The sequence below is a fragment of the Megalops cyprinoides genome, chromosome 2 (assembly GCF_013368585.1).
Source record: "Megalops cyprinoides isolate fMegCyp1 chromosome 2, fMegCyp1.pri, whole genome shotgun sequence".
NCBI classification, from domain to species: Eukaryota; Metazoa; Chordata; class Actinopteri; order Elopiformes; family Megalopidae; genus Megalops; species Megalops cyprinoides.
In genome coordinates this window covers 31,492,189-31,519,157 of record NC_050584.1, presented here as the reverse complement: position 1 = coordinate 31,519,157, position 26,969 = coordinate 31,492,189, and the positions used below count along the sequence as shown (strand labels likewise).

The 26,969-nt window shown below is 41.9% G+C and overlaps 2 protein-coding genes across 2 annotated transcripts in view; one reads left to right on the top strand and one right to left on the bottom strand.

Annotated features, from left to right (window-relative positions):
• The window catches only part of LOC118773139 (divergent protein kinase domain 1A-like), a 28,756-nt gene extending 11,709 nt beyond the window's left edge, over nucleotides 1-17,047 (top strand). Inside the window, exons 3-6 of the mRNA XM_036521924.1 lie at nucleotides 13,169-13,303; nucleotides 15,072-15,179; nucleotides 15,293-15,469; nucleotides 15,755-17,047. Of these exons, the coding sequence (XP_036377817.1) occupies nucleotides 13,169-13,303; nucleotides 15,072-15,179; nucleotides 15,293-15,469; nucleotides 15,755-16,567 (1,233 nt within the window). The 3' untranslated portion in view covers nucleotides 16,568-17,047. The remainder of the gene's footprint in view (nucleotides 1-13,168; nucleotides 13,304-15,071; nucleotides 15,180-15,292; nucleotides 15,470-15,754) is intronic.
• Nucleotides 17,048-19,123: 2,076 nt separating this feature from the next.
• Nucleotides 19,124-26,384, bottom strand: LOC118773341 (60S ribosomal protein L5-like). The gene is made up of 8 exons (XM_036522230.1): nucleotides 26,307-26,384; nucleotides 25,716-25,785; nucleotides 25,425-25,540; nucleotides 24,584-24,718; nucleotides 23,321-23,523; nucleotides 20,705-20,882; nucleotides 20,095-20,183; nucleotides 19,124-19,293 (listed from the first exon to the last, which is right to left on the bottom strand). The coding sequence occupies exons 1-8, from the start codon at nucleotides 26,307-26,309 to the stop codon at nucleotides 19,191-19,193; spliced, it is 897 nt and encodes a 298-aa protein (XP_036378123.1). The 5' UTR covers nucleotides 26,310-26,384; the 3' UTR covers nucleotides 19,124-19,190.
• Between the last annotated feature and the right edge of the window lie 585 nt (nucleotides 26,385-26,969).

Genomic DNA, 26,969 nt, shown 5'->3' with positions numbered 1-26,969 from the left:
TTGTGTGGAGTCCTTTTTGGATGATAGCTGTTAAGATGATGGCTTCAACCACTACACCCCTCATCAATTGAATACTTCATGAAAAGTAATTAAAAGTTATTTCTTTCTGAGCCATATCATGTAAAACATCCTTGTTGTGTGGAATGATTTGTGGAGCACTGTTTTCATGCAATCCTCATAGAGCCATCAGAGAGCAAAAGAATGTGGTGAGCAGCTCTGAGAATGCACTGACCATCTTCCACCTTTAATCATTTTCTGTGTCATAACAAGAATGGCATCCAGAGCTCACCAAGAACAATAGAACATGAGAAACCCATGATCTTAGGCACTTTCTCAGAAGGAGGATCAGGTTTCCAAGGCAACAGCATGTGTGACAAACAAATCACAAATTGTTAACAAGATTTGCTGCTAAATGTCACTACCTTCTGTCAGTGGGATTTCATCTGTTTGTGTGACATCAACTTTCAAAGTGTAAATTCTTCTGGATTTAGGCTAAAGTGTAGTGACAGCTTTTATTTTGTGGTTGTAATATCAGAACATTTGCTTGGCTGACTCATACCTGCTACTAGAAAAATAAGCGTTAGATGTGACAAGTCTGATGGTGAATCAAGGGCTTTTGATGCAAACATGACTTAGGCATGTCATAGAATGATTAGACTTATTGCAAAGGCTCATTGCTGTGTTTGTGTCAGAAATGCATGAAAAATGCAATTGGTACAATTAGATTCATATGTTTATATAGCATTGCTTTACTGAATACAACTTATTTTAATGAGGTAATATTATCTATTTTCATCTCTGAACTTATTCCTGTTATCACTAAAGTTACATTTTCTTCTGTAGCATGGGGTGCCTGATGCTGCCAGCACAGAAACTCAAAGAGATGCTTTTTTACACAGCAGTATGTGCTAGCACCTAGCAAATACAGCTTTTACAGGGTGGAGTCCCCTTTAGGAGTGGGGCTCATCATGCACGTTGAAGGAAGAGACTTATCTCTCTGGCATCTCTCCTGGAAATGCAGTTTTATTTTAGAGGACAACCTGGATGTTGTCACAGCCAGACAGGGGTAGAGATCCACATCTTCTGGCTGCAACAAAAATGCCCATATGCATTTAATTAATTTTAACCTTAGAGACATTTTCTCCAAAACAGAGTGGAGTTATGAGAAGTACTCTAAGGGCGTGTGCTTTTCATCCAGCAGTTGTGTTAGTTCCCCCATCCATTTTTTGGGAGTATGAGAGAGGCTTTAAGAACTCTCTTTCCTCGGGTCCATGTCCCTCTCTGTTGGGGTCTGTTAACTGCTACTGGGGCCTACAGCTGAAATATTCTTCAGAACTGAAGTGCAGAGGCTTCCAGCATCATCTGGGCACAATGTAACTCTCACAGACTAATCCTAAATTCTTCAGACTCTCTGTGGTAATCTTCAAGTTTTCTTATAGTTCAAATATCAGGAAGATGAAATGCTGGAATGTTGCATCAGCTTTTCCTCACAAATTCATGATATTCATTTATCACAGAGAAAGGAGCGTGTGTGTTCTGTCTTCAGGGGGAGGGTGTATCCACACTTTTGAATAAGTTTTTTGTTGCTGTTTAGTGAATTATTTCCTCAGCTATGCATAATGACCTGCTCTGAAGTCCATTTCCTTATCTATTGGCTACTCCAGTACTGTGATGCTCTGATAACTGTTAACAGCATCAGTTTTGATGTGTGTCATTTTACTTAAGTCGTAAATGAGGAATTATGCTTGCAGCAGACAGTTTATATCATTCTCTGGGCTGTATGTTGTATATAGTCATGGTGCCATTCTGGGTCAAAACCATTCGCTCTGTGTTTGCTAATATTGGCTGTGAAAAACAAGAACTCAGTTATTATTAGCAAATGATCTCTCAGTCATATCTTATCATTTTTATTCTTCTTATATCATAATATAATATATCTTATATCATTTTTTCCCTTCCAGCCCACCTTAGTTTTTGACATTGCATTGATGACATTGCTAAAAAGTTTGAGTTTGTTGCATTTAACGTTTTTATATATATAAATAAAGCAGGTAGTCTTTGGCGTGGCGGTGAATTATGAGTCTGTTTTGTAATAATATAAAATGTGTGAATTCTTTCATGGAGAAACATTATTACCCTTGCAAGCTGTAGGCATTCACCTTTACTGATTAACTTCTGTACTTTCTCTGTTTTACCGGGATCTGTCTTCTTTTCCATTTTGAAATCTGTAACCGAATCTGAAGCGAATTCTGAAAAGAATTTCGACTAAGGGCCTTTTTAAAATAAATTTAAAGATATGAAGTAATTCCTTTTGAGTGCCCATTAGGATTTTAGTAGTTAATGCTGTATGGTGAATAATGAGATTTGCAGTTTCACAAAACATGTTACATTTTATTTATTTGAAAACAGTAACATAAATTCTGAAATCACTAAAACTAAGACTAAAAGTAGTTATTACCTTATGAACATAAACCACTCTTGCAAACAGACTCATAATTGTTCAAGTGTATGTACAGCAGTGGTTGCAAATCTGATAGTTGGATAGAGATAGCTGCTGTAGCCACCTCATGTTACTTTATATGGAATCCATTGCAGATGGCAAGCCTATATTTCATTAGAATATGCTAGCTAAGAGCACCTTGTGATTTTACTCATTTGCAGCAGCACATATGTGAATTTTAATTTGAAAATGTTCTACCTGGCATTCAGTAATGGGGCCTTTAGATCTTCAATGTATGGTAAAATATTGGTTGCATATGAACACTAATCTCATTGGTCCTCGGAGACACTACAACTTTTAATTCTTTCATGCCAAAAAAACAGTGAAGAGTATGATAGATGTGTTGTAACTTATGACACAGATCTGGGCCAAATTGCAGGCTGTTTATGCTCTAATTAAGTGCAGGAAATAAGCACTATTGCCACTAGATGTTGTTTATACTGGAAAGATCTGAAAACGTGCTGTTCAAGAAGTAGAAGTTGAAACAGTAGAAACACGCAACAGAAAATGAGAAGATGTGAAAAAATCTCCTATATGGGGATGTAGATTTGTACCTTGGTACCTACGTAGTATTAGTCAGTGCGGAGGCGTGCCCCTCCTGCAGACCAGCTGTGAGGACTGAGATGAGTCAGAACACCGTCTAACTCAACTGGCAGTGAGATGTGTCCCTCCAGCATAGTGCTTCTCTGGGGAGCAAGAGAGGCTGAGCAGTAAAGCAGAGCATTCTCTGTTGGTGTGAAGCTCCTCCAGGCGGTAGGTAGAAATGCTTCAAAGAGCTCTCACCATCTGCTCCAGAATACATTCATTTTGATTATTTCCTGTGCCAGTGTAGGCTTATTAATGATCCCTGTCAGGGAATATTAAAATGTCTTTTACTATGTCTGATGCAAGCTGTCCACCGTCCTTCTCTCCTGTCTTTCAGTTCACAGGAAAGGCACCATCAGAAGCAAGGTTCTGAAGGGCAGTGTTATGGTCATAAGTAATGTATTTAGTGTTATCAAGTAGTCAGAGGAATTGCTGTTGTTTTCATGTAAAATCTATATGGTTAATAAGACGGTAGGACTGAAAACACCCTGACAAACAACAATTGTTGGTCTCAGTGTAGAAAACATGTATACTTTTCCTGTCGCTGGTCTTCTCATGTCTTCCCTCACACAGGTACTGCACATACCACAACAGAGATCCCATGGCCATTGCTACCATGAATAGATTATACTCCCACTGCACATTCAATCTATCAAGCTGTTGGTCCTTCTGCCAGATTTTATTATTGGGTTTCGGGAAGAAGGCTCAGTTGGCTTAGGGGACTGTACTCTAGCCCCAACAAGCCTTTTCACAGCCACAGATGTATGTGGATCACTCAGGTGCAAAAGTAAATAAAAGGGGGGCAGATCATGCCAGTTAGTTGCTTGGCACATTGTCAAGTGTCTGATAGTTTACTTGATGTTTCAGTCGGGAACAAATGATGAGAAGCAGTAGATAGGACACCAAGTGATAGTAAAGTGAGGGAGATATCATGTTGGAGAGAAATGGGGACACCTCCCTCATTGATTCCCCCTGCCATACTCCACATGTAAAAAAAGGGTTTGATTAATCTTTGCAGTACTTTGCAGTAGTTGCCTCCCATTGAGCTAGGAAGAGATTCTGAACCATCAGTCTGCAGGTTATTTGGAAGGGAGTGTTTAACATGCCACATGTGGCCTGGGTCTACACACATGCCCAAGCTCTCATTAGAATAGGGGTTGTAAGGGAAGCCAAAAGACTTTCAAGTAGATGTTTCTCCGCCTCAGGTTCCTACGTTTTGCTTTTATAGGCTGCTGTAAGCAATACCTTTGCCATTTGCCAAGCAATATGTTTGCAATGTGAGTAGACATTTATGAGTGAGTCTTACATCTGATAAACCATTAGATACAGCAGATGACCTGGTTTTAAGCACTGACATCTGGATCTGAGATACAGACACAAGGCATGGCTGGTTTCCATGATGTGTGAGTACATAGAGAAGAGATGTGAAACTTCTGCTTAGAAGGACTAAATTCAGGGCATTTCTTATATGAGTGACCATATATGGTGGGTAGCAAAAGTCTCTCCTGGAACAGGTTGTCAGGGAGACTGAAACACTGCTACTTCTGGTTGGAGCTGTGCCTTTAGCTTTGGCAAACAACAGAGTGGCCTCAGTGGCAACATCAAAAAGACCAGGCTAACATTACCATCAATTAGAACTTTGCAAGTGAAAGAAATCATGAACAGGAGAGCAGCTGTATGTAATTTAATTGTGTTAGTAATGCATACTAAGTCATGTGTGCTGGTATGATTCTCTGCTGCTAAATTTGAGTACTTGTGTGTGTTTTTTCACATCATACTTCTGGATGCTACAATTTAATTATTTACAACATGAGGAGTATACAGCCCATGGGATGCATTAATGTTCAAATTCCTGTTTTCTGTTGATAAATCAGAGCACCTTGAGTATGTGCAGCCCAAGTAAGGTTTTCATTTTCAGTTTAATGCTGCTGAAATTTAGCTTGTAAGTAATGCTCAGACTGCTGGACTCAAGAGGAAATTAATTCAAATGTCTTCCACGCATTGATTTCCTCTAGACAGCAGCTGGTGTAATACTGACATCATATTATTTGCATTTCTTTTTTTCAGTCAAATGCATGTCTAAGTGCTGGGCAGTGATCTCCACAGCAACATGGGATGGGTGCAGACAGCCTTGCCCGTGACAGGACAGGACAGTGTCTGAGGCTCCTTACTGTCTTCGAGCTTTCTCTCCATCGCCATGAGTCACCACTGCCTAGTCAGCCAGAGAAAACGACACACTCCAAGACAGGAACAGCAGTCCAATGCCGGACCCCTCCCTTCCCCCTTCCCTCCCCCTCCCCTTTACCCTCACACACACAGGCATGTATTCACAACGCTCCCCACCACACACACACACACACACACACACACACAAACACATACAGGCAGCTACACAAACAGACACTCACAGGCATGTACATACACAGACCACTCCACATAGGTGCATGGGCAGATGCGCACACAAACACGCACACAGACACATATGCACACACATACATAAAATATCAGACAGAACAAGGGAAGGGAGATGGACACCGGCACAGAAGTAGGACACCACTTTGTTGACATTTAGGCTGATAGGCAGAGACAGACAGACAGAGAGGGGCATGAGAGGATGCCATCATGGACAGTGTTTCACCTCTGACTGATAGCAGGAGACAGTCAAACCCAGAAAAATGATCTAACAGAGAGTGCCTGGGGTTACCATGGCACAAACAGAGTCTTGAAGCACGACTGAGAGCTAGTGTTTATCTGTCAATGGGCCCATTCATCACAGCATCTGATCCCCCTCTGTAGAGCTGGAACCAAGCTGGTTCACAAATGTCAAGTTCTGCATGGTTTTCCATTGTCTTCTCTGTTGAGCCAGATGAGAACTCATAGTATCAGCCCAGCTCCACAACCCATTTGGTGCCAGCACCATTCTCATGGATTAATATAGAACATAGCTGTTTTTTAAGGTCTTTACTGACGCAGATGCTTGAGACTTAAATTTTTTTCTTATGGCTTAATGAGTCTAAGGTATTCTCCTTGTAATCAAGTTTGTGTGATCTATTACAGCCAGGGCTTTTAACAACACAGTTCAGTCAGTTGAAAGACAGAAAGGGAATACATTTAACTCCAGTCCTGTTATAATTCTTAATTTGATAAGATTGATCATTAATGTTTGCCTCCAAATGTATTCATGCCCTGGATAAACTGCTACAAAATGATGACTCAATAGAAGAAATGCAAGAATGCAATCACTGTTTGCTCTAATAAATGAAAACAGAATCTAAAGTTGCAATACTACCTGAGCAACAGCATGTTTTATAAAGTGTGCATGTGATAAAAGTGGTATCATATGTTGCCATTTTCCGTTCATTTTTATTTTATGCCACAAGACACTAAGAATGTGTTATTATCACATTCTCAGTGTCTTGTGGCAGGAAATGTTTTCTGGCAATCAAAGACCTTGGAGATACTTTAGGGGAAGAATGAGTTGTTTTGGTTTTTAGCAGAAGTAACTATTGGCTTCTAGCAGTGTGAAGAGCAGTGCTACTGATTCAATAATGTTGTTTGGGCTACTAGCCACCGCTCAAGCTGCAGCTCACACTAGTTCAGTTTATGCATGTCCATATATATCGTAAACCATTTCAAACTGTAGCTTTTGACTGTAGTTCCCCTGCAGGGTGAGTGCACTTACTGCTTTGCTCTTGAGACAAATGTAGTTGACTATGTCATTGATGGCATGGGCCCCTCTGTCAACGCATTTACTGCCAGAGAAGAAATCCTCTCTCAGACAATAATGAAACCAGTATGTTGCTGAATTTTGCAGTCCAGACAGATAAATGCCAGGTAACAGTAAGTAAGCTGTACAAATCAGTGATACATATTGTCTCCAAACAGCACTGGTTCTTTGATTACATGTAGTGCAAATCAGAAATTTAATTCAGATCAGCGATGCAGCTCAATTCAAGGGTGTCAGTCACCATTTTTTTGAATAACAGCACCTTCCAGTTGTGGTGGACTTGAGATCTTACAACATTTTCTTCTGCTTCTAACAAGCTTTGTATCCACATATTTTAATGTGATTAAACCAAACCCCATTCAGTAGGAAATGATATTAGAATTGTATATATCTAAATGGAATATATAACTAGATCTTGAACATGTCACCAGTAAGACAGAACCAGTCACCCAGTCTGGCTGTCTTTAGCACTGTTAAAACAAATTCATGAAGAATTTGAAGAACACCCAGTCAAGAGAATTACATAGCAAATGTGGGTAATTCATGTTTATATGGTTTGAAATAATCCCTTGTTTCAGTTCAAGGCCGTGTAAAATACCCATGGTTATTCTCTGTTAAATACAGTGCTGTATAAAAGCATAATACATACCATAATACACAAAGTGTAAACCAAGTAAGTGGACAGATATCAACGCAAGCAAATAATGAGACGTATAGTATAGCATACATGGTATATGTCTTCATCAAGGCCGATATAGACACATTGTGAGCTCACATTGCAAACAGGCATGCTGCCAGTCAGGTGGACGTGCATGGCTGCAACAGCACAGTACCAGTTTCTTCAGGTAAGAGTGCTGGTTGGAACAATAAGGAGCCCTTGTCCTCATTCAACACATTATAACACAGATGTTCCCAGTCCATGCAGGTGGTCTGGTTCTGTTGCTGTCGACAGCACAAAGGAAACTGGTTCTGTAGGAGCAGGTCTGGGCTCTAGCAATAAGCTTTAAAAAGCATGAAAATGGCTCTAAAAATGCCATAATGTGAAGCAAACCACTACAGAACTCTCCTCCGAATAACACCTATGTTCAACATGATAGGAAATGAGATGATGCCTTACTTAAAGAGCTTACAGAGCTCTCTACACCATAAGAAAGAAAATGATAAGCCCTGGTCGGTGTTATCCAGGCTTTTGTGTCATCAAAGTGGGTATGGGGTGTACTCAGCCAGCAGAAATACACAAAATGAGAGCTATTAAATCTGAATGCCAAAGTCCATTTAAGCATAAAGAACAATACTAAATGGTGCTTGCATAGCAGAATTGGGCTGGTATCCACCAATAACAAATATCTCCAAAAGAACACAATGACCTTTAAGGTACTGGACACTGAAGATCTGAGATATGAGAAATGAAGCCCACAATCACCTAATTCTGAAACTGTGACAAAACACACAGGTCTCAGCACTTTTAACGAACCTAAGATTAGAGAAAAAGAAATCACAGAATAAACAAAAACCTGTCTGGATTACTGGCCCAGTGAAACCCAAATGCTAACCATATGTGAACATTTTAAGTCTGTGAAAAATTACCACATACACACCGAATATCTATTTACTGCCTGGAAGCAGGGACAGATTCTGACCAACTGCAGTCTCGGTGAACACAGCTTGACAATGAAAAGCTGCAAATGGAAGTCATGTCTCACAATAAAGGCTAGCAGTACAGTCACTATGGGATAGTGAAAATGGATTGAACTCCACCACACCGTGGAGATACTCTGAAATAAGATGAATAATTCATGAGTAAACATGAGAAATTGATTTTCCACTTGCATCAGCGCAAATATAAATAAAGGCTCAACATGCAAGCAACCAGACATAAAGACATGAATGAAAACAAACACTAGAGTTATGGGGAAAAAAACATTATGCATATGTCTTTAACACATGTACCGTGACCTGAACACATTGGCCATACAGTATGTAATGTACATAGAGTATACAGTATTCATTCAGATGATTTATACTCACTCACATTGATTACATTGTAGGGGGAATGGTCATCTGAGCCTCTCTGTGGAGCAACAAAATCTTTAAAAGCATTCTGCCTCTGTTTCGGTGTGATGTGGACATGATGTCCCATATTAAAAGTCTTTTGAAGGACATTTTTAGAAATCCCGTGGGGATGTGGTCAGACAGGCCCTTCCCATCTTCCAGCAGATCCAGCACAATAGTGCCTGAGGCAGCTTGGGGACACTGGGTAACCAGGCTTCAGAGAAACACATCCATCCTCTAAATTCAGTCAGTCAATCTTCTCCTCATAGTCTACAGTTCAGAACCATTGTGCCTATTGGGAATTGGAGTTGAGACAATAGCATAATTACTAATTAGTGTTGATGTATATTCATCTGTATGTGTTACTCTTATTTCCAATTCAAGTACCTGTTTATGCAGTGGTGTTGATCTGTGTGACTGTGGAAACTTTGGGGATTTATACAAGTGCAAACGTTAAATAACAGGGAGCAGGAGATAAAGGGTACGCAAGTGTGGCACCCTGCAAACAGAGGAGCAGTACTCCAACTCTTGGTAAGAGGGGAGGACCCACTCTGCGGCTTTATATCTCCTTTTCTGTCTCTCTCTGTCAGCTCTCAACCCGACAAGCAGCCTGTTTGTACTGCCTGTACTCTCTTCCCCTCAGGTGTTTTTTTGTGTCTCTTTTCCCATGGGTTTCATGTCTGAACCTGTGTCAGGCCCTTATATCATGTGCCCTGACACATGCACAGCACACACAAGAGACAAATTATAAGAGATGAAAACTTACGTGACTGAACCATGGTAGCACAACATTTACAACCGCAGTTGCTTTGAGCTTTCCGGAGCCCCGTGACTGTCAGCAATGGACAAGTCACCGATTTTCTGCTTTCCTCTTTACTCCTGAAAGCAGTCATTGGCATCCATGAGATCTTGGTCACATTTTCCTTCTACCCAGTAAAGAATAACATTGTGAAGACCTGGTCTTGAATTTCTGATAAGAGCACCAAGGGATTTAACACAATCCTCCTGAATTTATTTGCTTGACAGTTGCAATATCTAACAGTTTTGTGTATAGATTTCACCTCATTTTAGATACACAGAGAGAGCTGTTGTCCATTAGAGCACAGAGTGTACTAGCAGGCATTTGAGATGTCACAGTGACTCCATGGAGTAGTTTCTAATCACTCTGAATTTTGAAAGGTCCCATATAATTGCTGCAGTGTTGTTCAACAGGATTAGAAAGACCATTTGCAGTAGGTACTATAATGCCATTGCGATTGTTTTTTTTTTTTTTTACTTTGCCTCACAAGTGTGATAAATGGATTCATCTTCAAACATGAATTAGGATTCAGTGGAATTCAGTGGAAGTTTTATTTGTCTCAGTAATTCCAACATATCGATAATTCATGTTGAGAGAATACTTTTAAAGTAACGGATTAGGATGGTCTAAAATCACACACGCATGTCTGCCTTCGTGCTGTGGACTGGTGTCATGCCTCATCCATGCTGCATTGTGTATTTACCTCAATTTTGGTAGTTTACTGTATATTTCATAAGTAATTTACTGCAGTGATTTCACTGTTCATACCCAGTCGTGCCACACTGGCAGTTTGACTGGCAGCATGCTCCCTGCATTTGGAGTTTCAAACTCACTGTCAGAGGAGACACTTTTTCTGTGAGATCCTGTCCTCCGGTGATTTTAGATGGTGGAATTTTCAAAACAATTCTGTGATGGTATCATGTCAAATGATGTGGCCAAATGACGTGATTCTCACCAAAGAAGAGAGAATGTGCTAATCCATGTATTTTTAACAATATATTGTAGCTATCTACTCTTCTGGCATGGGTAAATAAAATAATGATGTCCTGTTTTTCTGCTCCAGTTTTTTTTAGTCCTGGAGCTACAGTCTGTATCCTGTGTGGGTTTGTAATATTGATTTGATTATCCGCAGGCCTTTTGTCTTAATGAGATGAGCAGAGTCAGGTAAGGAGGACTGAGTAAGTTACAGGAGAAGCAGGGTCTGAAAAGCCTTTGATTTCATTAAGAGACAGTCACTTAGGTATTAGGGCTGATCCACAAACAAGCATGGCTGTATATTGGAGTTCCTTAACCCTACAGAATGCTGCAGTAGGACCTGAAGTTACACACAGGCCCTGCTGCCTCTCCTTGGAAGGCTGACCGACCAAGTCAGGCCTGCTACATGACTGGTGAGGCTCCTGCAGGAGAAGTGTTTATTCTCCTGTTTGACCAACCTGCTACCTGTATTACTTATTTTACTTCGTGTTTATTTTAAATGTGGTATTGCAGTGTGTTTTGGATTCTGTGATCTAGTGACTGTGATGTATGGTATTGTGTGCACTTGACTTCCCTTAGTTTCTAGGCTGTCTAGTCAGGTTAGCACAACTTCACTTGTGATAGGGCTTGAATAGTGTTATGCTCACACATACTGGTCTGGGAGTGTTGTTAGCCTGTTCTGACATTGTTGCTCATTCAACTTGAATGGATACACTTCTGTCCTTTTGTGCTGGAAGTGCTAGATAAGAGCGTCTGCTAAATGAACGTAATTTCATGTAATGTAATGCCATTTATGTCTCTGTACTTTCCAGAGGACACTCAAAGATCGATGAACCATTTCATACATGACCCATTTCACCATTGGAGTTATTTCCAGTTATGCCTGACATTTCATGTAACATGTTAATTAGCATGCCTTAGATTTAACTCTTTAAGTTGTAGCTGAACAGTGTGCAGCTACAATGTCACTTAACCCTTCTCTCCCCTTTTGGCTTAAAACATCTCTGCAGATCATTCCTTCTGCTTTGGGAGAATTAAGTTGTGTCGCCTCACCTTGAGGGTGGCAAATCTTTCAACCACTTTTTGGTGATTGACTCTCTCAAGCACGTCCTTCTCAATTGACATCACAGCCAGGTGCTAGAGTCTGCTTTGCTCCATGGTCCTCTTGAGCCAGGTATGGAGGTATGGTATGGAGCCGACGCAAAGCACTAAAAGACCTTTCACAGCTACAGCTGCTAACTGGTATAGTCAAGGCAACCTGAATAATAGCTTTCAGTGAAGGGCACATATCAGAATCCAGTAGGTTGTACATGATGAGCATGTCTTGAACAGCACCAGCCTCTCTCTTGCGCCTCAGATAGTTTTTGGCAACCATCGCTTCCTCTGACAAAAGGTCAATATGGTAATGCAGTGCCAGTTCTGACAAATGTGGCTCAGACAAGAAGTGGTCTGACGTTGGACTGCATGCCTGACTTGCTTTGTAGCTGTTCCAGCAAACTACACTGTCCTTGTGTGATTGGGTGGTTTCATGTTTTTGAAACATGCTCAGTGCCTTTCTCCAATTTTTGACTTCACCATTCACAAACACCTCCTTTTTGAGATTTTTACCAAATACCTGGCAAGTGAAGCAGAAAGCAGCATTTTTCCTAGAAGAATATTCCAGCCATTTAAAACTCTGGAACCAGTTTTGTTGGAAGGCGCTTTTTTTGCGTGCCAAACTGATCCTGTGGATACTGAGACAGCTTTAACTGTTTAGGACCTGTGTCCTTATCCCCTAAATCAAAAGAAACATCCTGAAACCATGCTGCTTTGGCTTGGTGGCTGGTATGCTGCTCTCTCTCTGTCTCTTCATTTGTCTCTCTGGTCTGCTATCCCGCTATGCTCTTCCCTCCTTCTGTTGGGAGTCTCTCTTCCACTGCACGAATAATGTATGGCCAGAGTAAGTAACTGACACCTCTGGGATGTTGACGACTCCTTAGAATGAGTCACTGAACTGCAGACAGCCAAAAAAAGGCATGCAGTAATGTACTGCACATTGCCATGGAACTCTACTGTGCTGATGTGGTTACATAGTGACCATTGAGGTGTGCCAACAACAGCACATAGTGCGTTCAGTCCAAATGTTAATATGTTGAGTGGTTCTCCTCCGGTTTGGAGCTTTTGGGGTGAAGAGGTTTTATTTTATCCAGTCCTATCTTTTAAATATGCTTTCATGAAGTACATGAGAGTATATGAAACAATTGTGACCTGCCTAATGAACTGGAAATATCACAAGTGATCACATGTTCCAAGATATTGTCAAAACAGGCTGTGTCAATTTCTGGATTAAAAGGCTCAGTCTAAAGCAGCCAACACACTCACACACAAGCAGTTCTGTCTATATTCTAATTTTGTTCATAAAGCCCTAGAATGGGTTCATCTAGAAGCTGGGATGGTACGCATTTGAAATGGATTGTTTGCATGCATGGTTTAAGTTATGGGTAATTATCCCCACAGTTGAGCAAGTGTCCTTTCTTCTTCTGCCATACAGGTGCGTTTCTCCTACCTGCGCATGAAGTACCTCTTCTTTTCCTGGCTGGCAGTGTTTGTCGGCAGCTGGGTGGTGTACGTGCGGTACTCATCTTACACGGAACTGTGCCAAGGACAGAAGTGCAAGGACACTATTGTGAGTAGGGGGCTCTCCACCCAGAACCGCTGCATAACCAATAATCTCTCGCACCGTAGGCCACCTACCAGGAATGAAGATGGGCCTATCTCACTGTACCAAATCTGGAAGCTCCTTGTTTCCTTCGGCATTAAAGAAGAATATGTCCATGGAAGCCTGATAGAGAGGATTGAATGATCTCAATGTCCTTATCAATCATACTCCGTTTTGTGACTGTCCTGTTATTATATGTAACTCCTATCAATATAGTGTATTGCCTGTAATAAAGCCAACTGTAAGTCCCAGATAATGCTGTCTGTTGAATATCATGTATCTGGATGCCTTATCCCATTTTCTACACCTGCATTCAGCCCATTCAGAGAACACAGAAGAATCAGTGGCCCCACACAGCTCCTGCACCTATAACTTAATGTGAAATGCATTTTTACAATGTGCTTCAATTCAGGAAGTGGTTTCAGTTTGAGGCATCAACAAAGGAAGGAAATGAAGGTTGAAGTTTCACTTTTGAATGAAAGGGAAATATCATCAGTATTAACAGTGACAGGAACAGATTGTGTTGATAGGGCCCATCACATAAGCACACTCAGTGTGATCTGCTTCAATTATATTAGATTAGATTAGATTATATTAGATTCAACTTTATTGTCATTACACATGTAACAAGTACAAGGCAACGAAATGCAGTTAGCATCTAACCAGAAGTGCAGTAAGCAGCAAGTGCAGAGGATATATTACAGTTATATGTATGTACAGTATAAGATCCCTGCTATGGACATTTTTTGTACAGATTTATATATACAATGTGATATGTACATTATGAGGTCATTAGTTATGGACAAATGTACAGATAGATATATACAGTTGATATATACAGTGTGCCTTGTTCTATCACAGTGAGTGAAGTGCTTTACCGAATTACACCTCTTGCTTTGGCTAGGAAATAATTACCTTGTACTGCAATGAATGTATAATGTGGAGATTGCTGCCTCTAAATGTGTTTATCTCTCCCTTGTATTTTCTTTTCTCTGTGTCTCTGGAGGTGACACTTCCATAATCAGCTGTAGTAGATCAAGGATTAGATTGTCTAGGAGAAGAGGGCTAGTGCCTATCAGCAGCCTGATTTTGAAAGCTTTCTATGTGACTCAGAAGACATGAATTTAAAGTTGCATGTGGATGAGGATTACCTCAAACGGAGTTAAGATCAGAATTGAATCTGTTCGAGCCATAGGTGGCACAACTGCACCACCTACTGCACAGAAGTGATAAGGCAGCCACACTGCCCCTGTTCCATTCCATCTTTCACATTAGTCTTATGTAGATAGTTTTGCTCAGAACCAATCCAAGGTCGAAGCTGTTCTTAACATTATGTAAATAATTTGAGGCTGTCATGTTCTGTTGATTTACACAGCACTGTGAGTTCAGCGGTTTCTGAAATGAATGGAAAATGTTAGGAAAGAAACTAAAAATGTATCACTCCTAAATTTACTTTACATTACTTTTGGTTAGAGCATTAAGTTAAAATTTAATCTGGGACTAATTTGTATTTCAAAAGCATGCTTTTGAGAAAAGGGTTGCTTTTCCCTCTCAACAGCAAGTCATACAAATGAGATGGAAATGGCTCCATTCTGGTTGTAAAAGTTCATAGCTGAAACTGATATGTTGTATGTTCTAATAAGTGAGAACTGTACCAAAGCTAACATATGTGACTGAGGGTTTTTGTGAAATCCTGGTGAGCTGGGAATTCTCACCAGCCATGTTTCTGTGTCAGTGTGACAAATATAGGAAGGGGGTAATCGATGGCTCAGCCTGCAGTAGCCTCTGTGATAAGGACACGCTTTACCTGGGGAAATGCCTGTCTGCCAAGCCCAACAACCAGGTCAGATCCTCAGACCCCATGCATCTTAACGCCGATAGGCTACCCTCTCTGTATGTTCAGTTACTCCTCTCTGCAGTGGCCACGCGCCAGCTGATGTCTGCCATGTGTTACAGGTGTATACCAGCATCTGGGGGGATCTAGAGGGAGTCGTTAAGTGCCAGGTGGAGGAGCTGGTGCACTATGGCCTGGGAACAGAAATGGAGCCCAGGAAAGAGGCTGTGCTCTTCAATAAGCCCACAAAGGGAACCTCCATGGAGAAGTTCAAAGAGATGGTCCTCAGTCACCTGAAGGCAGGAGAGATGTCATTCACTTGTTATAACATGACAGCCAAGTGATTCCGTTTGAGTCAGCTTGTTTATGGGGACAGGTGTCAAAACAATACCCACCTCTGATTTGAAGGGTTTAATGGTCCATGGCAGTTTGTTGTTGACAAATGATAAGATGTTCCTTGTGAAGAATTGCATGAAATGACCTGCAGCTTAATTATTTAGTGATGAATTAGCAATAGGGTAAGAACTACTGTGTCAGTAAGTCCGGATTCTCAGACTGAAGCAGGTGTTTCGGCTCTTCCTCAGGCAAAGGTGGGCGAGCAGGCAAATCTGCTGGACCTGGTGACTCTGGTGCTGTCAATGGCCGACAGCAACAAGGATGGACACATATCGCTGCCCGAGGCCAAGTCTACCTGGGCCCTGATGCAGCTCAATGAGTTCCTCCTGATGGTTGTGCTGCAGGACAAGGAGCACACGCCCAAGCTGCTTGGCTTCTGTGGGGACCTGTACGTGACAGAGAAGGTGCAGTACACCTCCCTGTATGGGATCACCGTCCCGTGGCTGATGGAGCTCTGGATCCCCTCTGGAGTACGCCGCAGCATGGACCAGTGGTTCACCCCCTCGTGGCCTCGCAAGGCCAAGATCTCCATTGGCTTGCTGGAGTTCGTGGAGGACATCTTCCACAGCACTTTTGGCAACTTCCTCATGTGTGACATGAGCGCCCGCTCCTTCGGCTACAATGACAAGCACGACCTGAAGATGGTGGACATGCGCAAGATTGTGCCGGAGGCCACCTTCAGGGAGACTATGCGCGACCGCCACTGTGAGACTGACAAAGACTGCGTCTACGGCACTGACTGTTTGACGTCCTGTGATGTCACCAAGAGACGCTGCACACCGGAGGCCATCCGGCCAAACCTCGCCAAGGCCTGCCATGCACTGAAGGACTACCTCCTGAGGGGGGCACCTTCAGATATCCGCGAGGAGCTGGAGAAGCAGCTGTACTCCTGCCTTGCCCTCAAGGGCTCCACCGAACAGATGGAGATGGAACACTCCCTCATTCTGAACAACCTGAAAACCCTGCTGTGGAAAAAGATCTCACACACAAAGGACTCTTAATGAAGATGACTGCAATGGCAGTTTGTTTACCCCGACCCAGCTTCACCCCTTCCCTTTTAGGAAACAGTGGGAGAAGAAAAATAAGAGCACTGGGGATGGAGGTGTGCTTCAGCATCTCTTCTCTTGATTAGTTTGTGTACTGTGTACATTTCATTGCTAGGAATTTCACTTTTTAAGTGATTTCACTTGTTATTTGTACCAATTTCTTTTATTGTGCCATACAAATTGATCTTTTGGTGAGCTGACTTGATTTGGAGTGGGGGATACCTTCAGTTTTACTGTTAACAGAAAGATGTTCTTAAAGTCACTAGGCCACAGTTGGATGTTTACCACTTCTGCAGAAAGTTCATTGGTAAATTATACAATTGTGGGTACTGCTATTGCCTCATTTGTTAACCTCCATTTTCTTCACTGTACTTGTCAGTGCATTTGTCTATAAACCACATTGTGCTAAAAGCCCCCGCTGCTGTTAGAGAATGAATTGACATCCCTGAATAAAAATGTTGCCATGTTTTAAATAGCATGATGAATTTGCACATTAAATGAAATGAATTCTTTCATTGTTGTAGAAAATCACCACTTTCAACAATTTTCAACAAACCTCAGCAAATCTCAGTACAAGCTGGGAATGCAATATTGTCAACCGCCCATAAGACCAACAACTCTTTATTAGTGGGGCTCCAGATTTCCTCATTTCAATGTAAGGTGTCCAGTCTACACTGCTATTAAATATTTTAGATGCACATCTGTTGTATGGATATAACATAGCAGCCCTCTAGTATGTTTGCTGTCTACTATGCATTGTCAGTATTGGATGGATTGTTCTTTGTTTTATTTTTCAGTATCTTGAAAATTCTATCACACCTGACTAAATTTTCAGTTTCAGTATTCTGTAAGTATAAGCGGTTCTGAGGCCTGGTTAAAAAGTGTGTCCATTCAGAACAATTTTTAAAGCTAAGAAAAAAGTCTTTATCACAGGTGTCAGCAATCTAGTAGAACTTGAATTTCTGATCCAATAAGGTTGTAATATATGAACTTCATACTTGACATCCCCTTGTTCCATTTCTGGGTCACAAATTTCACAAACCTCTTGTCTAATTCAACCAGTTTGATCAAGAAAATTATATCCTTATGGACAGACACAGTAGCAACCAAATCCGTCAATTGTCAAAAGGCCACAGTAAAAATTATTTCATAATTTTAATGCCCAACTTACTGTACTGACTAATGAAAGGTTTTCTGATGTCCATCCTGTGTTTCTTTGTATGTGAAATCCATTTTACATTTGACATGGCGGAGGGGGTATTTTCCTATACACTGCAGTTTTTTTTTGTGCTTCTTGCTTCTGGCGAGATGAGAGGGATAACCCAAGCATTCCAAATTCCCACATTACTGCGGATTTTGACATGCTTAGGGGACAAGAACATTTTTATTCAAAGAAATAATCATATTTGTAACGTTTTTTTTCCTCCTTAAAACTCTTCAGCAGCCAAAGTTCTGAAGGGCTGTAGACTGATCACACCTACTCAGTTAGCATTCAAAATGCTCTTTTTATACAATAGTGACTTTCAGTGGCAGATTTTTAGAAGCACCAGTTGTTTCACCCTTTCACTTCATTTGCTATGAAGGTATTGAATACACCCTTGGACAACCTCCCATCTTTTGACCCACATTTTTGGTCACTGCAGGTAAGATCATGCTTTTTTCCAACCACTATGGCAGCTGCACACCCCAACTGCATCCACTGTATCCACGGTCACCTTGGCCAGTACCACCACTATTCACAGCAACATTAGCAATTTGATTTGCACCTTTTCCCCCCAACGAGTTTACTCTGGGTAGAAACTCAAAAAGCAGTTTTATTTTAAATACTGGATATCACGAGTGTAACTTGTTTCCTAGAAATTGCAGTTTTGGAAAATCAGACGGCATTGTTATTCAAATAATTTTCCTGCAAGTAGCATCAATTACATCCTTAAATGAACACTTTTCCCTCCTAAAATATCTTGCACTACGATGCATGTGACTAGCTGTTTAACACAGGGTTCGTCATGTCCTGTTGCACATTAGTCACATATCTTTGCCACTCATGTTTCAAGAGCAAATCAGTTCTTCCAGTTATATTTCAAATTAATTTCTTTTAAACTTTTAGTCAAATTTAAAAAAGGTTGTTAAAACCTGAAACATGAAAAAGCTGTTTATTGGTGACATTTGCCTCAAGCTATACCTTCATTGCTTTCTATTCTCATTTTCCAATTTTGTACTCAAATATACAACAAAATCCTGGAGAATATCAGTTATAAATTCTTCCTGGTTTTCAATGGACTTGATCCAAGTTAAAGCAAGGAAGTTATCAGTATAGAACTGAAGGAAATTCATATGACCGAGCCAATACATTCGGACATGCCCATGTTAATTTCAAGCTCTAGTTATTTCAAGACAATACCAAGATATAGGAGTGAATGTTTAAAGAAATTCCTCCATACCCCTTACTGCAAGCTGCAAGCAGGTGAACCATTTTTGCAGTAAAACTGCAACCACACACACATACACGTAGCCTTTTCGAACAGATTTATTCGAATAGAGTGTGTTTGTGCCATGCATAAGAACAGAGAATGCAGATCTAGCTGTCGCCAGCCTCCTGTTCTTGTGCCCTGAGGAAGCTGGCCTTCTTTTGGGCAACACGGTCCTTTCTCTGAGCCAGAGAGAGCTTGGCGCGGTTCCACCTGTGACATAGCAGCGAACTTGTTAGGATACACACACATCAACATCTGTAGTAAAATACTATCTATCTATCTAGTACTATCTATCTAGTAGTATCTACTATCTAGTATCTACTATCTACTAGATAGATAGTATCCTAGGTCTATCCTAGGAGACCTAGGAGTATCCTAGGTCTGGGCAGGACTACATTGCCCAGACCTAGGATACTCGCAATCTTGGAGATCTACAAGTGTACATTTGCTCCAGACAGACTCATTTAATCCAACCAGGTGTCTTCATCTGATCAAACTGGCTTGTCAACTAGCCCTGGGCAGACTAAGTAGGCTTTATCATCAGACTTCTTCAGCTACTTTAAATAATCATGATGGACATTCCATTTCAAATCTCAAGTGGTGGTGTTCTCTCTCAAGTGGTGTTTTAGCAGTACAGTCCAAATGGTTATGCATCCATTTGTAGGGCTGACAAAAATCACATCAGGAACTCCATGTAGTACCAACCCTTTTAAAAGCTAGAAAGTCTATGCATTGACATACATATACACAGAACACCAACCATTGGGCAACAGAAGCAGAATTTTGACTCAAGCTATTCATGTTCTTGCCAGCATACTAAATACTAAATTAACGCACTCTAGACTGAATTATAATTATTGTCTTCAGATCTAATTTCGTGCTACATGAGGTCATTTCAAGCTGGTACTGGAGTCTTGACATTTGTCAAAAGTAACAGACACAAACATTAGTGGTTCTTAGACTTGTTGTACAGATTATGAAGGCAAATAAAGCCAGACATGATAAACCCACCTCTTCTTTTTGACTTCTTTCTTGGGCTTCTTATCATGGACTGGGTTCTCACGGATGGTAGCATGAGCCTTTTTGTACATCTCCTCCACCTGTTTTATGGTTAAAAGGAAAAGTGCTTGTCTCATTTGCAGCAGCTCTGACCACAAAGCCCTCAGTTACTTTCAGCTAGATATTTCCAATAAGGAAACCACTGAATAAAGATTTTCCTAAATCGGGATGGCAAAAACTTAAATGCACACGCAAATATTGTTCTGGCAAATGAGCTGGCACGCAAATAGAAATGGGTTACAGTACCATTATATCACTAGTTGTGATACAGCCCTAAGTGCGAGAGCTCAGAAAGATAAGTCATCCTAATTATATTCAAGAAACACCTTGAAAAAGACAGATTCTCTGCACTTCAGCCCAAACCAAATCAAGCTGCTCTCAGCCCCGTCTTGAAACAGGATTATATCAACAACGCAAATGAAGGACCAACTACAATTTGCTCAGTCTAAAAAACATCATCAAGCAGCTGCATGTTTCGTAAATTTTGACCCTGTAGTGTGAAGAGCATGAAGTGGTGAGGTGGGGCTGCAATTCTGTCTGGCTGGTCTGAAGCAGGCCTTACTGAGTCAGGGGTGACGCCGTTCTTAATGAAGCGGGAGAACTGCTTCTTGTAGGCCTCCTCATCCTCCTCCATCAGGTAGCTCATGTACTCGGACACGTTGATGCCCATGATGTGCTTGCGGTGGACCTCTGCGTTGAACTCTTTGCTTTCAGGGTCATAGCCAGGGAACCGCTTGGTGCTGCAGTGTTCAGAGGTCAAGAGGGGACACGTGTTACTTGCAGGACTGCCGGAGTTTCCTGTTCACACACTACTGCTTTACTGCTGTCTACTGCTTTAAGGTTCACCCATCTGAGGCTACGCAATGGTAAATCTTCCTTGTTTTAGCATGTTTTGTCATTAAAAAAATACCATGTATTTTTTGTGATGGACACCAGATCAGACAGTCTAAAACAATTCATAAATATTCAATGCCTACAAGTTCCCTACATTAGATTACATGCATTTAGCAGACGCTCTTATCCAGAGCGACTTCCACCACAACAGAACAGAAGTGTATCCATTCAATTTAAACGAGCAACAGTGTCAGACCAAGCTCACAACACTCCTAGACCAGTGAGTGCGAGCATAACACTAGTCAAGCCCTACAACAAGTTAACTTGTGCACTCTGACAAACGCCAAGTATACCATGATACAACTGTCCCTACAGCAAATTCATAACACTACACATAAAAATAACATCAAATGCAAGTAGTAGCAGGTGTTAGGGGGTGGGGACAGAAGTGGAACCCAGATGCAGTCTGAAGAGGTGGGTCTTCAGTCTGCGTCAGAAGATGGCCAGTGATTCCACTGTCCTAACCCCCGTATGGAGTTCATTCCCTAATGATATGACCAATTCTGAACTGACACCTCCAGTTAAAAATGCAATCAGAACTATCAAAACCAATGATTACACAGGCCAAGACCTCCTTGTCAGTGTTACAAACATGAAAAAAAAGCATTTGAGTAACAACTAACATTTAAATTTTAATTACATAAATAATGTGAATGAGTTGGAATTCTCCAAAAATCAAGGAGGTGCCATTACATTAACAGCTGTGGCACAATTTCAACCTCAGCACAATACTGCAGAATCAACATTACATTGGCAGACGTTCTTATCCAGAGCAACTTACATCAATTACTTTTTTTTGTGTTATCCGTTTATACAGCTGGATATTTACTGAGGCAATTGCGCGTTATGTACCTTGCCCAGGGTGTGACGGATTGCCATCACTACGGTTGAGTATGTGCTCCGACTGCCATACCAACGAGCCTGGCTCTTTGGCTTCACAGTCAAAGTCGCGTGCTTGGTACCCCATAGACCCGGGTTTGAGGCCGGGTGGGGTGACTGCTCTCGCCGTTTGCTACAAATGGTGTGAGAAGTGGGATGGCTTGCCATGAGGCCATCGGAGGTGTACCCGGTGTGTGAGCCGTATGAGGGACCCCCAGATTCGGTTGACCCTGGTGTGTGAGGGACCCCAGAGATGGGTGAAGCACGGTGTGAGGGACCCCAGAGATGGGTGAAGCACCAGTGAGTGGGGCACCCTGGGATGGGAGAAGTATGGCAGGGGAATGCGCGAGGGACGCCTTGGTGCGTGAAGCGCATGGGCGCACTTCCCGAAGGGGAGGGCAGTGTGACGGAGTGCCGTCACTACAGTTGAGTATGAGTTCTGACTGCCATACCAATGAGCCTGGCTCTTTGGTGTCGTGGCCAAAGTTGCATGGTTGGTACCCCGTAGCCCTGGGTTCGAGGCCGGGTGGGGTGACTGCTCTCGCTCTTCGCTACACAGGGGTACAGCAGCACAGCCCCAGAGGAGAATAGAAACAGCAACCTTTCGGTTACGAGTCCAGTTCCTTAACCTCTATGCTGCACTGCCACCCCCTCTAGTAGGTAGTGTGGCACTGTAGCATCGTGGTAAGGAGCAGGGCTCATAACCAAAAGGTTGCTGGTTCTATTCCCCGCTGGGGCAATGCTGCTGTACCCCTGGGCAAAGTACATAGCCTGCAACTGCCTAAAAAAATATTCAGGTGTGTGAATGGATGTTAAAAGAAGAGAAAAAGAAAAAAAAAAACTACACTATGCAAGTCGTTCCGGATAAGAGCAGCTAATAAATGTACTGTAACACAGAACACTGGTTTGATTCACACTTCAATCTACTAACTAAATCAAGCCACTCAATTCCTTGACACAGGATTACACCAACCATGCAAATGAAGGACCAGTTCCGATTAGCTCAGTGCCAAAGACATCAAGCAGCTGTGTGTTCTTTCCATCATGAGCACTCCAAACACGCAACTCATCTTTCCACTTAACCTGACTGCTTTAACTGTTTTACCAAGAGCTCAGGTGTAACAAAAGCTAACCAGCCTTCCACTCCTCAAGACCAGCATCATGCATCCCTGGTTAACCCAAACATCTAATATAGATTGAAAAGCACCATACTGTTAACTTGAGTAAATGCCAAGTAGGATTTTGAGATAGCTTTCTTCAATCGCAAAGGGCCATTTAAATTTTAACATTGGGCAATCTGCCACCACTTGGCCTCAGCTCTTCAAAATTAGACTTAAATCTGAGCAGCCACTCTTCCTGCCTTTACATCCCATCCTAAAGGACATATCTGCTATAGAAAACTTGCCTGTGAGGGATGGACAGTCCTCCATCCACAGCGCCCTTGAGAGCACCGAACACTTTGTTGCCAGTTGTGGTTCTGGCAAGCCCAGCATCCAGGTAGCAGGTGAAAGCCCCAGGCTGGTCATCGATGCTCTCCACGTTGAACTCATCTCCAGTCACCTCCACCTGGCCCTCGTAGACTTTGTCAAGGCCAAACTTGTTCAACAGCTACAGGGAGAGAGACAGTTTAAGACTTCGAAAACTTCTCCAAAACTGGCACAAAATCTTAACTGACACCTCTGCCATATGATGCAACTAATGTAAGTGTGTTGCTATTGCATTTTAGAAATGCAGAGATGCCATTACGCCTTTCCTAAAGGCCCAATGTACAGAAAATGGAAGAGGTCCTAACTCAAACTTGGCAGGCCATAAGCAGCCTGATGTGTACTGCCTTGGTGAGCAAAGGATGGTCTATGGCATCTCACATGGCTGAGGTTTTCTACTGCAGTCCTAGGAAATTTAGACCATTTCCTGCAACGTGTAAACAATTTCTTATAAAGAGTACAAATAACCAATGGGAGCTGACAAAGGAAAAAATGACAAACTGTTAAGAATAAAGGTCTATAGTGTGCAAAATAATACCTGTGATGAAAAATTCCTTTCCCTGCATTCCCTCTTTGAGCACATAAAGTTTCTCAGGTTCCCAATTTCATTTTTCCTGATTTCAAATTCCACACTTCTTTAAGCAAAGTTCAAAGCATCAAATTAGGGATAATGTACTACAAATGCAATACAGAAACACTGTCAGGATTAATTGCTGAACGGATGCAACTAAGTTTGAGATACTGATTTTCACAATTGATTTATGAGGCCAAGCCAAGATCACCATACACACCAGTAACATGCTGGAGATTACAAAGTGGGGCAGTAATGTACAGCTTACCATGTACAACACCAATGGCTGCTCATATCCCACGAATGCAGATATCATAATGCTGCCAAATTCAGGACAAACACTATGACCTGGCTGACTTAAATGCAATCAAAAACTACCAAAACTGCCCATCAATATAACTAATCTGGGTGGCTGGATGTTTACTTTAACTACTTTAACTAATCAGAGGTACAATCAGAGAGATCAATTGCACAGGTGCCCCTGCCATCAGCTATGAAATGGACATGACGTCTGGTTGGCAAACACTATGGCACTGTGGAAAAGCCTTTAGTTGAAAGGTGAGTTTGAAGGTGGCACACCGGCTTCAAAGGGGCTAGGAGAGAGAGGCATTACCCTGCGGGCCAGCAGCAGCCCAGTGCAGTAGGCTGCGGCATAGTTCGTCAGCCCCACGGAGATCCCGTACTTGGGCAGTTCATGGGAGTAGGCAGCGCAGACGATCATGTCCCCCTCGATCTTGGCGTAGGCGATCTGAAACAAACCGCTGCATGGTCAGGGAGGAGCACCACATGCATTTCTCCAGGCAAAACGTCACACCAGCACAGGCAGTCTGGTCCAGCTCCTAATACACACACACAGCTATATGCCATCCCCAATTTTAGATCAACATTTAGTTTGAGAAGGGTCAAAATCGGTTTCCAGGTCCACATTCTAAAGCAATACACTTGTGTCCCTGAGTGCAACTCTAGCACAGGTTGACAGCATATGCAAAGGGTCCATCAAAAGGGCCCCCCAAATCGATGTTGCACAGGTGTTCCTGTAACTCCACATACAGTAGTGTCAGGAAGGCCAGTACCCATCTATAGCAAATGACTTGGCAGCAAGTATAAATATGGGCATATTTAATACACAGATCCAATTCTGCAATGCCACTCTTAGGAAGCATTTCACTCCACTTCATCTACTTATCAGATGCAAATGCTATACATTCAAACTGCTGAAAAACAACTTCATCCAAGGGCAAGAGCAGTGCCCAACCTCAAACCTTTGAGTTACTGACTGTAAAACATTTTGGCACGCTGCTACCTTACTGAGCAGAAACAGCACACAACCTATGATTATTTTAGGATTTGTGTAAACAGAAAGCAACATGGTGAACCCTCTCAGATGACCACACATCAAAGAAAATCAAAGGCTAAAAGAATGTGTGAGACACAGAGGTAAAAGTCTAGCAGACCTGGCAGATGATGTCCCTGTTGGAGAACCTGACAATCATCCTGTACTTGGGGGTGTTGTACTTGTTCTTGTCTTGGATGACCAGGCGCTTGCGGGCAAAATAGTCTGTCTTTCCCTCTGTAAACCAAAAAATATACATACATATACATCAACCCCATGGTTGATCGGATGAAGTAGGCTAGTGAGGATGGTGGAGACCTACATCAAACATCACCCGTCATGCAGTTAGCTCAATAGAAAATTATTGGATAAATCTGACTGACAGCATGTGAAGGATAAAAACGCTTCTCACCTCTCCTCCTTCTGAACTTCACCTGGTATCTCTTGAAGTAGGACTTATTCTTGACCACTTTAACGAAGCCCTGTGGAAATGTCGGAGGCGCGTTTCACAACAATCCTTACCATTCACCTATCATATCGTGATTGAACACAGCTGTGTATATAATATTCTGTATTCAACGTTGTTCATGTACAGCAGTTAAAATACTACATGGGACACAATGGGTGTGTAACCAATCAATGAAAGTTGCTGAACGTCAGGACAGCAAATAGGGCAGACTTCAGCAACTGCCTGTATTCCGGAGGTCGGAACTCATATGGTGATCAGGCCATGAATGTTTCCAAAGTAGCGCAATTGGTATCATATGTATTGGGGTTTCTTGGAAAGTCTAACAAATGCCTGTATAAATGTCAGAACACAAATACAAGCAAGACGTTCGAGCAGCCATTAGGCCACGTTGGAACATACCCTAGCCAGAGTAATTCGGACGTAATCTATCATCATCTAAGTTATTTAAACACGTTTTAACACAGGTGACAGCATATGATATACAAGTGACTTCTTATGTACTAGTATTGGTGCATATTATTTCGATTTACTGACCATTTTGCAGTCTTTTCGATCTCCTATGCCCGGAGACTGGAGTCAAAGACTGGGATTTTGACTCCGCTGCACTGAAAAAGGAAGAAGGGACTGCGCATGCTCCGTAAATAGCAAAATGCACCACTGACAGCATTAGGCGCTGGTGTAAAATGAAAATTACTCCTGCCCCCTGCTGTAGTGGATGAAGAATTGCACAAGTGTTGAACTTGAAGTGTCGACTGCGTTTCTCCTTTTCTGATAATGTTTTGGTTCACTGTATTGACGATACTGGCGCAATGTTGGCAGGCGTCAGCTGCTCAAAAGCTAAAAGACACATAAACGGACGCCCCTGCCATTCAGGGCCATTGGATCCTTAAATGGAAATTAAATTAGTATTTGACAGCGTATAATACATTCGGAATAGAGTGCACTTCTTCACGCATTTACTAGAATAGAATAGAATAGACTTTATTGTCATTGCACGGTGGGGGTGCAACGAAATTGTGGGTGGTCTACAACAGCAGCGCACTGATGAACATTTATGTACACACAGTACAAATAAGGCACACGACATAGGAGAAAAAATATACAAAATATACAATAAAATACAATAAATACAGTAAAATAGAGATTTACAAATGTAAAAAAAGAAGACACATTGTGAATGAAAAGAAATATAAAGAA